The 12,491-nt window shown below is 39.5% G+C and overlaps 1 protein-coding gene across 5 annotated transcripts in view; it reads left to right on the top strand.

Moving 5' to 3' along the window:
* Positions 1 to 10,550, top strand: part of ZBED4 (zinc finger BED-type containing 4) — a 32,190-nt gene extending 21,640 nt beyond the window's left edge. For 4 of the 5 annotated variants that reach the window (XM_075428793.1, XM_075428790.1, XM_075428791.1 and 1 more), the window contains one exon: positions 4,650 to 10,550. In XM_075428793.1, the coding sequence (XP_075284908.1) occupies positions 5,046 to 8,564 (3,519 nt within the window). In that variant the 5' untranslated portion in view covers positions 4,650 to 5,045 and the 3' untranslated portion in view covers positions 8,565 to 10,550. Of the gene's footprint in view, positions 1 to 3,001; positions 3,138 to 4,649 lie in introns of those variants that run through there. The other variant, XM_075428794.1, reaches the window with a different exon arrangement.
* The last annotated feature ends 1,941 nt before the right edge of the window (positions 10,551 to 12,491 follow it).

Here is a 12,491-nt window from a genome sequence, read left to right as displayed (position 1 = left end):
GATATAATTAATGTTTTATTATCCTAGACTCAGTCATAAGCACGCTAAAATACTGTAGCTGGCCACAGTATATAAGTGCTTTGTAACACTGCTAGTAGTATAATGCTCCTAACAATGTGAAAGTGTTTTATATCACAGCTAAGCATAATTACAGCAGTAATATGTAGCTGCAAAGGGAGATGGATGTTTGATTGCACAAATAAGGGACAGAAAAACATGAATCAATGATTTAAGTACTTAAATCTGCAAGCGAAAACAAAGAACACAGAGTAAGGAGGAAAGATTTCTGGTGGAACCAGAACAGTTTCTGGTCCTAAAGAAAAGGAGGTAAGTAATGTCAGCAGTGGGTGATATTTCTTCCCACACTCTTTTTTGGTGAAGGGGATTACGAGCTTTAAAAACACCCAGCGACATGAAGGAGAAGCGGGGAAGAAAGAAGTCTACCACCAGGGCTCTTGCTTCAGAGTCCAAATAGCGCTCTCACCTGTTCACCTCAACTTCAGCAGCTAAGGCCATCAAGGACCATAGCTATCCGTGTATAACTACATGGCATCGGTTCAGTGCTATTGTGTACTCAAAGCTAATTTAGGATAAGATGATTAGGGCCTAGCTGTTTGAATATGTAGTGATAATGGCTGATAATGATTAAGAACTTCACCATTGGCAATGCGTATGTCTAATGAATGTCAGTCTAGTGAAGTGTTGTTATGAAGTTGGCAACTGGTCTCATTTATCAGGTTTCCAAATCTTCCCATCACAGCTACCTTACACTTAGCCGTGTTAAGCAGTCACTGCTTATCAGGACAGGGACGAGTGAAGGATCTCCATGGATTTTTCTGTTCAAAGCCTAAAATTGGTTTTACATAGTTAAGAAATTACTTCAATTGCAGGCTAGAGATGTGATTACCTGTTTTGAGGTAAAGAAATTATGCACAACTTCATCAGACCTCAATGACAATGAACGCGTGCGTGTATTTTGTGTGAATCTAGCTAGGAATCTGCAATGTGCTTGCTGTACCTTGGCACTTGCATGCATAATTTATGTTCTGTAAGCTCGGCGAGGAGTCATTTGCTTGTGAGCCTTTCTGTTCTGTGATCTTAAGTCACAACAGCTTATTATATATTCTTGCTTTTCCTGTTTGCAGTACAAGCTCCAGATTCACAAATTACATTGAAATAAACATGGAAAAAAAAATCTTAGGTTAATTTATATTAAAAATGTTTACTATCTTATGCTCTCTCTCGTCCCAGATGCACATGCTTCCATATAATCAATATGTGTGTGATCACTAACTTGTTTCATTAGTTTTATACTGAGTGATGTAAATTTAGTCTGCTGCCAGTTTTTTTAGATTTCCCAAACCTGTCGAAAGTATTGTGTAGTGCGTTAAATTTCTTCTAGAAATTTCAGGTTTTTCTTTTTCTTCATGTCTCTCCCTTCATTAGAACTGATGTTCCTCACGCTCAACCCTCATACCTTTTGGTGTCTGAAAACATCTTTTTTTCTGAGAAGGAGAGGGAAAGGCAGAACACAAATACTAAACTTTTACAGAAAGAAAACCCGAGTTACTGCCTTCCTCTTTGCAGGTTCTGACTGCTCCATCTCCCTTTTCTTAAAATAGCTGCAATGAGCTGATTGCCCCTCCTTTTCCTTGCCCTGCACAGAATCACAGAATGTTCACAGAGGGTTGGAAGGGACCTCTGTGAGTCATCTAGTCCAACCCCCCTGCCAAAGCAGGGTCACCTACAGCAGGGTGTAGAGGACCTTGTCCAGGTGGGTCTTGAATATCTCCAGAGAAGGAGACTCCACAACCACCCTGGGCAGCCTGTTCCAGTGCTCCGTCACCCTCAGAGGGAAGAAGGTCTTCCTAATGTTCAGATGGAACTTCCTATGCTTCAGTTTGTGCCCATTGTCCCTTGTCCTGTCGCTGGGCACTACTGAAAAGAGTCTGGCCCCATCCTCCTGACACCCACCCTTCAGATATTTATAAGCATTTATTAGGTCCCCTCTCAGCCTTCTCTTCTTCAGGCTGAACAAGCCCAGCTCCCTCAGCCTCTCCTTGTAGGAGAGATCCTCCAGTCCCCTCGCCATCCTTGTAGCCCTCCGCTGGACTCTCTCCAGTAGCTCTTCATCTTTCTTGAACTGGGAAGCCCAGAACTGGACAGAGTACTCCAGATGGGGCCTCACTAGGGCAGTGTAGAGGGGAAGGAGAACCTCCCTCGTCCTGCTGGCCACAGTCCTCCTAATGCATCCCAGGATGCCATTGGCTTTCTTGGCAGCCAGGGCACACTGCTGGTTCATGGTCAACCTGTCATCCAACCAGGACACCCAGGTCCCTCTCCACAGAGCTGCTCTCCAGCAGGTCCACCCCAAGCCTGTACTGGTGCATGAGGTTGTTCCTCCCCAGGTGCAGGACCCTGCATTTGCCTTTGTTGAACCTCATCAGGTTCCTCTCCACCCAACTCTCCATCCTGTCCAGGTCATGCTGAATGGCAGCACAGCCTTCTGGTGTACCTACCACTCCTCCCCATTTTGTGTCATCAGCAAACTTGCTGAGGGTGCATTCTAACTCTTCATCCAGGTCGTTGATGAAGAAGTTAAACAAGACTGGGCCCAGTACTGACCCCTGAGGGACACCACTAGTTACAGGCCTCCATCTAGACTCAGCGCCGCTGATGACAACCCTCTGAGTTCTGCCATTCAGCCAGTTCTCAATCCTCCTCACTGATCATTGATCCAGCCCACACTTCCTCAGCTTCCCTAGGAGGATGTTATGGGAGACTGTGTCGAAAGCCTTGCTGAAGTCGAGGTGGACAACATCCACGGCTCTCCCCTCATCTACCCAGCCAGTCATGCCATCGTAGAAAGCTATCAGATTGGTCAGGCATGATTTCCCCTTGGTGAATCCATGCTGACTACTCCTGATAACCTTCTTTTCTTCCACTTGCTTGATGATGACCTCCAGGATAAGCTGCTCCATCATCTTTCCCGGGATGGAGGTGAGGCTGACCGGCCTTTAGTTCCCTGGGTCTTCTTTTTTGCCCTTTTTGAAGATTGGAGTGACATTGGCCTTTCTCCAGTCCTCGGGCACCTCTCCTGTCCTCCAGGACCTCTCAAAGATGCACTGGAAAAGAAAGTAAGTTATCGCTACACTAGGCTTTCCAGAGGTCTGAAATCCATAGAAAATTAGTGTTTCTGATCTCTCTTGTAAACAGACCTCAGGGAAATATTAATTAAAATAGAATACAAAGCTAATATGACATTGGTTTTGATACAGGGGGGAAATGTGTGTGTGAGTACAACCTAGACTTTTTTAATGTGTCTTGTAGCTGTGGCTGATTTCACCTTTTGTCTGCTGAAATCCTCCATGTGTTTGAGAAAATTGTGTGAGAAGTTTTTAAAATAACTGATTCAGATTTGTGTTTTGTCTTCAGCTGGGGAGAAAGAGTCACATAAAATCCAGTTTGCACAAATTGGAGTGCGTGTTGTGGCATCAGCTGTGTGGTCAAAAAATGTTTGTTACCTTGAATGATGGTACCAATAACTACATTAATGACACAAGAGAATAAATGAGAAGGGATTTGGCAAAATTCAGATTTCTGATAGAACTGTAGTAAGAAGGAAAAAAAAAGTGGCTGAGAAATGCAGACAGCTTCTTCTCGTTTGTGTGGGGCCAGCGGGAGGGGTCTGGGTTTTAAGCCTGTTGTTGCCCTGTGATTTATATGCAGCTGTGCTTCAAAACCCCTACTCTTTGTACTGGAATTGTTGGTGGGGAAGTCTTTGCTCATGTGGGAAGTGAGCTGTCTTGGTGTAAATGGGCTTTCTAGTATAACCCTTCGGTACCTGAAGAGCAGGCAGTGCTGCACTATGCACCAGTGTTCGTAACTGTGTGTATCTTCGCTTCCGAGTGATGTTACGCTTTTGGGAGACCTCAATGTATATATGCCATTTGCATAGCCCAGTTATCCTAAATTAAGCATTTCCATTTGTAATTGTGAAACTCTAAAAGTAGCTTGTTTCTGTAGTATGGTGTTGTCTGGGAGTGTTATGGCGTGAAAAGAACCATGTGAGACTGTGGTCAGAGGAACAGAGAGAGGTTAGTGCGACTGAACGCTGGACACCCTTAAAGATGTTTCATGTGAAATATTGTAGTTTTAGACACTGCTGTCAGTAGTGAAGGACTCACATGTACAGGAGTATAACTTAACATTTGGTTTTAAGTACATATTTCTATGCTAACATAACTAAATGCCTGCTTGTATTCATATGTATCTGTAGATACAGACACCTGTATAGTATGTGTTTGTATATATATGTTTGTATACGTATGTGTGTCTGTATGATTATGCAGGGGTTGAATTAGGATGTAGGATGAGGCATAGGTGTGTCCAAGCAAATACAAAAGTGATGCTTGGACTCTAGATTTTGTCTAAGCTGAACCAGAGCTGCGTGTGTAGACATGTATTTGCCCACAGTCAATGTATTGAGTAAATTTTGTTTTTTCTTTTTTTCAATAGTACATTGAGTTGTGTTTATCTCAAAGAAAAAAAAAAAACACAGAACATTTAATGCATGTGTTCAGTTCACCTTTACAATAGTTATTTAGAGTATGTTAGTCAACTTTGTCTTCTGATTTTTTTATTTCTAGATGGTGCAAAAGAATTGCAGTTGCCCAGTCAAGATGAACAGAATGGCTTCCTTCAACAAGAAAATAGAACATTCGTTTTTTAGGATTATGTCTACAACATGAAGCATTTAACAGTAGCTGTCTTTGAGAACATTAATCTATGACCTGAAATGTCCTGATCCTGGGGAAGAAATGAGATTCCATTAATTAAATCTATAATTTTTAAATGCATTTTTCTGACTAATCATATTTGCTTATGCACAACACGGATACAGAATTCATACACCAGAGATTATTTTAACACATATGCACACTTGGGTTTGTGCATTCAGTATACAAGATACATCATCTTAATAAAATTTTAAATTATCTATATTTATTAATAAATGAAGACTTGGCAAGAAGAATTTGTCATCCATGGACAAGAGTGGAGCAGGTTCCCCCAGAATGGATGGTAATTTTGTATTGGGTAAAATCAGTAACTTGAAAGTAGAGCAAGAGGAAGACAGCATTAACTGTACTCTAGAAAGAATGGATATCAAGACAGAACAAGATGATTTCAAGCATGTGGACAGCAGTGATGAACAAGAAGACAAAGAAAAGAACTTCATTACCAACAACCCTGGCACATATTTATCTACAGAAAATGAAGATGATTATGGATCTCTTTTTTCTCAGTATAGTAGTACGCTGTATGATGTAGCAATGGAAGCTGTGACACAAAGCCTCCTTTCTAGCAGAAACATAAGCTCCAGAAAAAAGTCACCTGCTTGGAACCATTTTTTTATATCTCCTAGAGATAGCACTAAAGCAATATGTATGTACTGTATGAAAGAATTTAGCAGGGGTAAAAATGAAAAGGACCTGAGTACAAGTTGTCTCATGAGACATGTGAGGAGAGCCCATCCCACTGTACTAATTCAAGAAAATGGAAGTATGCCAGGTATATCCTCCTTTTCTTCACCGACATTGTTACTGCCACCTCAGTCCGCGGATGTTGGAGATCTGAGTTCTATGCTATCCCCTATAAAACTGGTTAAGAAAATAGCTTCTAAAATACCGTCTCCAGATCAAATAATTGAGGAATCTGTTTCTATTGTTTCATCTGAAGAAATACCAGATCTCTCAGTTTCTGAAAAGTGCAGCAAAGAAGAAGTCATGGTTGGGTCATCTCCACAGCTACCCAACAACCAGTATGACGATGCTGTGGAGAATGTAGCAGAAAAAACTGTTGTAATTCCAAAGAGCACATCAGGTTCCAGAAGGAGATCTGCTGTCTGGAAACACTTTTATTTGTCACCTTTAGATAATTCTAAAGCTGTTTGCATCCACTGCATGAATGAATTCAGTAGAGGAAAAAACGGGAAAGACCTAGGAACGAGTTGTTTAATAAGACACATGTGGAGAGCCCATCGTTCCATTGTCCTGCAAGAGAATGGGGGTGGTACCAGCATACCACCTCTCTACACCGCACCTCCAACACTGTTGCCTTCTTTACTACCCTCAGATAGTGATCTGAATTCTATGTCGTCCTCTCCTGGGAAACTAATGAAAGAATCAACTTCTGTTTCTTCTTCTCCAGACAGAATCTCTGAGGAGATCCATACTAATCTCGCTTCCGGAGATGCTCTAGTGGAAGACTCAATGCTGTCATCTTCTGATGATATAGGTGAAGTCTCCTTTGTTTCCTCTCCTGAGAAGCAGTGTGAGGGATTAGGTCCACTGATATTTGAACCTGCCGCTGTATTTCAGCAAAACAAAAGGATTATGAAAAGGCTTAAATCGGAAGTGTGGCATCACTTCTCACTGTCACCTGCAGACAGTCTAAAAGCAGTGTGTAGATACTGCAGTTGTGTGATAAGTCGTGGTAAAAAAGGAGATGTGGGCACAAGCTGCTTGATGAGACATCTATATAGACGCCATCCCGATGTAATTGGAAACCAAAAGAGCTTTCTTGATGTGAGTTTGGCAAATTCTCCTTACGCCACTTTGGCTTCTGCAGAATGTTCATCCTCAAAGTTGACTGATTTGCCTACAATGGTGACACATGATAATCAAATTATATTTCCTGTTAATAGTAAGAAGACCTCAAAACTGTGGAATCACTTTTCAATTTGTTCTGCAGATTCAACAAAAGTAATATGCATGCATTGTGGACGTACAATAAGTAGGGGGAAAAAGCCAACAAATCTGGGCACAAGTTGCCTTCTAAGACATTTGCAGCGGTTTCATAATAATGTATTGAAACCTGAGGTCTCAGAGACAGTTTTATCCTCATCTACGGATAATCGTATGCCACTGAGCACAGAATTACTAGGATCTTCAAATTTTGATGAAACCAATGACAAGTTTTGTGACTCTCACCCAGTTGCCAAAAAAATCACAAGTCTTGTAGCCGAAATGATTGCACTTGACCTTCAGCCATATTCTTTTGTAGACAACGTTGGCTTTAATAGGCTGCTTGAATACTTGCAACCTCAGTATTCTTTACCTTCTCCGTCTTACTTTTCTAGGACAGCAATTCCAGATATGTATGATAATGTAAAACAAATAATTATTTCACATCTTAAAGAAGCTGAAAGTGGAGTGATCCATTTTACATCCGGAATATGGATGAGCAACCAGACACGAGAATATCTAACCCTGACAGCTCACTGGGTAACATTTGAGTCTTCGTTTCGACCGCAGTGTGAGGATTACCACTGTTCAGCTCTATTAAACGTATCACAGATCGACTGCGACTACAATGGAATCAGCATTCAAAAGCAGCTAGAGTACTGGTGGGAAACATGGATTACTTCCATTGGCCTTCAGATCGGGATTACTGTTACTGATAATCAGAGTATAGAAAAAACTTTAAATGAAGGTGATCATTCAAGTGTACAATGTTTTAGTCACACTGTTAATGTCATTGTAAACGAGGCTATTAAAAGCCAGAGAATGGTTCAGAATTTGCTTAGTATTGCAAGAAAGATCTGTGAACGTGTCCATCGGTCAGCAAAAGCAAAAGAGAAGTTAGCTGAGTTGCAAAAAGAGTATGAGTTGCCTCAGCATCAGCTAATACAAGATGTTCCATCCAAGTGGAATACATCATTTCATATGCTTGAACGTCTTATCGAACAGAAAAGAGCAATTGACGAAATGTCAATAGAGTGCAGCTTTCGGGAGCTAATAAGCTGTGATCAGTGGGAAGTCATGCAGTCGGTGTGTCATGCGCTCAAACCTTTTGAAGCTGCAAGCAGGGAGATGAGTACACACATGTCCACTCTAAGCCAAGTGATTCCAATGATTCATATACTTAACAGGAAAATAGAAATGCTATTTGAGGAAACAATGGGCATAGATACTATGCTGAAATCTTTGAAAGAAGCTATGGTGAGTAGATTGTCCTCCACTCTTCATGATCCAAGGTACATTTTTGCTACGCTTCTGGATCCCCGGTATAAAACATCCTTATTTACAGAAGAGGAGGCTGAACAATATAAACAAGACTTAATCAGGGAGCTGGAAATAATGAGTTCTACCTCAGATGATGATAAACCTGTTTCCAATGGATGTGATATAGGTTCACCATCTACAAACTCATATGGGGAAGATAATCTTTGGTCACTCATGGGTGACATGAAGAAAACGAAAGACCTGAAAGAGAGAGCAAAGTTACCAGAGGAAATGGTGCTTTCTTACTTGGAGGAAGAAGTGCTTGAGCATAACTGTGATCCTTTAACTTACTGGAACTTTAAGAAGTCATCTTGGCCAGTACTGTCAAAATTGGCTGTCAGGTTCTTGGGTTGTCCACCAAGCATTGTTCCTTCAGAGAGACTGTTCAGTACATCCAATGAAAGCAACAACTTTAGTCAGTCAAGGTTAATGATTGAACACTTTGAAAAGCTTATCTTTTTGAAAGTGAATCTTCCTTTAATATACTTCCAGTATTGAAACTAATGAACAAACTGCTAGACTAAATCTATTGTTGCTCACTGGATATTAACTATCTATAACTCGGATTATTAAATTGCTCCAGTAGGGGCCATGTATGACATCTAATCAGTGACTATAATTCCAAATTTTAGTTTCATTTTTTTCAGCTTTCAATATGTCTACATGTGCCTTATTCATAGTACTTCAGGCCAGATACTGTATATATGTTTTTTAAAAGTTCACACTAGAGATAGCCTGTCTTGTCAAATTATACAAAATTATGTAGGTTTTAATCCATAATTGTAAATGGACTTTAAAAAAGCTCAGTCATTTGTTTTAATAGAATGGCAAAAAAAAAAAAGATGTAAACAGTTCTATTCTGTAGTTTTTTATTCAATTATTATGTAAAAACCATAAACCAGGTACTGTATTTTAGTTGAACATTGCTTTAATTGCAACAAAACAGCTTTTGTAGTTGTTGAAAGAAAGCTGTACATGAAAGATGGGGTTCAAGATGTCTTTTTATCATGTAGTGTTTTTAACTACAAGCCCTAAAGTACTTAAAGGATTAAGAAGAGTTATTGAGGAAGATGTGTTTACAGCAGACTGTTGACTTAGTATCTGAAAATAAATCTTAATTTTGAGATGATATGGAATGTCAGTCATACAGCAATCGGTAGTAAAACTTCCCATTCTGGGTTCTCCTGTTCAGGTTTTACATTTTAACTGAACTACAGAAATATTCTGGATATTTATAAAAGCTCATTGGAAGTCTTATCAAAGGTTGTGAATTAATGCTTGTTATTTAATGCCATGTACAAAAAAGGCAAGAAATTTACCATGAAGACTCCAATGTCAACCTAAAGCCTTTTCTAATCTTTAGTGCATTGAAACTATAAGGTTCCCTATTGTAAAAATTGAGCCCTTACTCCTAACGTAATTTCAGTTGTGTAGAACAGCCTGTCTTAAAGCTCCTAGTACAGAAATAACTGATCTTCTGATTTTCAATAATAGCCTTATGGATATGGTGCACTGCTTAGAATTTTATGTAGTAGGGTTGATTCTTAACTGTTGGTGTCCCTCAGGCAAATGGGATATAGAGCCCTCGAAACTTCAAATAAGATGGAAAAAAGTAGCCAGCATTTTAATTTGAAAGGAACGTTCTCCCTGGTTTTTTAACTGTAGAAAGATTCTAATTTCAGATTTCATTGAATACTTTTTGGGAAACAAGTCATCATTTGCCTATGACCTTTTAGAAAAGTTGTAGCTTTGTTAAAATACTGTACCTATGCCTAATCTAATTTTGCATTTACTATGTTTTAGTGTATTTATAAATGGTGAACTCAGTTTCTGAAATTAAACATTTTATTTGCAATTTTGTAGTGGTAGTCAACACTGCCTTTTATTTTCAGATGGATTTAAGACAACATTGAATCAAAATTAATTGATACAGTTGTCATCATAAATATACCACAGAACATGCTATGTGAAAAGATTGGGTTTCCGTTTAGCTCCTTGGACTTGAGCTTGGATTCTGGTTCTTTTCATTTCACTCAAGCTATTCAACCTCAAGAAAATTTGTTGCTTTGGTAGCTTTGGTTTCCACATGATATGTCTCTAAACATTTTATAGTGTCAGGTATTTCTGTTGTTATTCCATCAGTTATGTTTACACCAGTTCTATAGAAGTAAATTATTATACAGTGTACTTGGGAAAAACTAATACTGCATTTTGTTTCCAGTATTTTAAAAGGTAACTTTTAATTCTATCAACAGTCAGCATTTCTTTGTTCTTCTAGGGTTAAATGGGAACAGCACATGTTTTTTTTCTGCAGTAATAAAATGATTTGTTCTAGTTTATGTATAGCTCGAACTAGGTGAGTTTGAAGCAGCTTATTGAGAAACATGTACTGGTTAATTATTATCTCCATTTTCCCCCTACATTTTAACTGTGAATATAACCTTGACTTTTGCAAAGGAGATGTTTAATCACTCCAGACCAGTAGAGAGGGAGGTAGAAGATGAAGAATTTCACTCAAGGCTTGGATGTAAATACAGCCTTTGGCTTAATGCATCGTGGAGCCACATCACGGCACGGGAGTGCTGGCGGTGAACAAGCTTACCTGAAACCCCCCGTTCTCTGGGAGCAAGCAGCTGGGCTCCCCTGAAGGCAGCCTGTACCCCAGCGCCTCTGTAACTCTCATGGGGAGAGTTGAAGTGATGGCATTTTGTAGCCCCCAATTTGCATCTTATTCATATGGATACTTAATTGTATAGTCCTGCTTTTTTGTTAGAACTTTTCCTGAGAGCGTGAGAACTAGTCACTATGTTTAAAAGTAAAATTATATCAGTTGGTCTACTCTATTTGTACCTGCAAGTTCCTTTTTTCGTGAAGGACTTAGTTCTTAAGAACACACTGTTTCAGTATCAGCTTGGCTAAGAATTAATAATTTCATTAGAATTTTTTTAAAAGATAATATGCAGGTCCAAAAGGCCTTAAAATCGAAACACGCAATTCTTAAAAACATAAATAAAAATAGGAGGGTATAGGAGTTATGGAAGCATCTCTTATCTTCAGTTCAGGCACTGCTGCCTTTGAGAAAAGAATGACTTCAAAAGAAGGGCTGAAAGCTTTCACTGGAGTATGGAGGTAAGTTATTGAGTGGGTGGGTTTTGTGTTGGTTTTATTATTTTTAATATAAATTCTTAGTGATTGTTAAAACTGGGTTTACTTTATTATTTTTAATATAAATTCTTAGTGATTGTTAAAACTTCCATTTTTTTCCCAACCCTTCTCATATTTGTACTGTATGGAAAGCTCCCTTATTTTTACATTACCCTCTCTCAGACGGTAATAAAGCACAAGCTCTGTTAACAGTGGGAGTTTTCGGCAAGCTGAGTTTGTGCTGGAACAAACCCTGCAGCAGCAGACAGCTCCCTAATGCATAATGATACAGTGAACCTGTGACAGTGATATTTTATTTAAACAGTTAATTTCACTACATTAGCCGCTGTAGAAATAAATTTAGTAAGCAGACTTTTTTTTACCTCTTAGCATAAAAAGTAAAACGTAGATGGTACTAGAGGTGACACTTTGTGTCACAGTAAGAATCTGACAGCTTTTGCTTCTTTTAAGAGTAGGCAGGTGTAACAACTAGTTACACACTGCAGCAAGAAATACTGCATGGTACTAAAGGTAGGAAGGGGAATAAGTAGAGACTGTTACAGCCTTTTCAAAGAGCTCCAGTCTCGAAGGGTGTGTAACAGAACGTATCTGTGGAGATCCGTACTGGGCTCCGGAAACCTGCAATAATGCTCGCCCCCATGGCCCCTTTCTTCCATTTGCCCTCTTTCCCTACACACCAAAAAAAAGTGAGGTAAACCTGCTGGACTGCAGAATTTGGCTAGTGAACACATAGCTTCTCCGTGCTCCTCAAGAGCAGCTTCTGAATTTACAAAGAATCAAAATCTGTCTGAACAGTTTAAATTCTAGCGTAAGAATGTGATTGATTACATGTAGATGTAGATATAGCTGTCAAGCTCAAAGCAGATGTTTACAGTTGTTCAGAGATCTGTCCCTTAAAGTAGCATTTTTTTCTGCCACTGTACAGAGCTGGCCATAACAAACTTGCATTTGGGTGTCTCCAAACACAGGAAAAAAAAATTAGCAAATAACAGTTTCTAATTACACGTTGTTTAGATTTAAAAAACTAAGCATTTTAGCCTTTCAGTAACTATATTCATCCTTTGCTTTATTCTTAGCGTCAAGAAACCTTCTCTGTTTCCTTGCAACACTGACCCAAAACTGCTTTGTTTCATAAAATTAGTATGCCAACCAGAAATAGTAACCACAGTGATGTCCCCAACTCAGGTATCAGCTTGGGTTCCAAGGGGTACATCTATGCCTAAGCAGCCCCTGCCTTCCCCTCCCCCCTGCCCTATATGA

Source organism: Opisthocomus hoazin, chromosome 8 (genome assembly GCF_030867145.1).
Source record: "Opisthocomus hoazin isolate bOpiHoa1 chromosome 8, bOpiHoa1.hap1, whole genome shotgun sequence".
Taxonomy (NCBI): Eukaryota; Metazoa; Chordata; class Aves; order Opisthocomiformes; family Opisthocomidae; genus Opisthocomus; species Opisthocomus hoazin.
The sequence above is the reverse complement of the archived record's forward strand: the minus strand, read 5'-3'. Positions and strand labels throughout refer to the sequence as shown.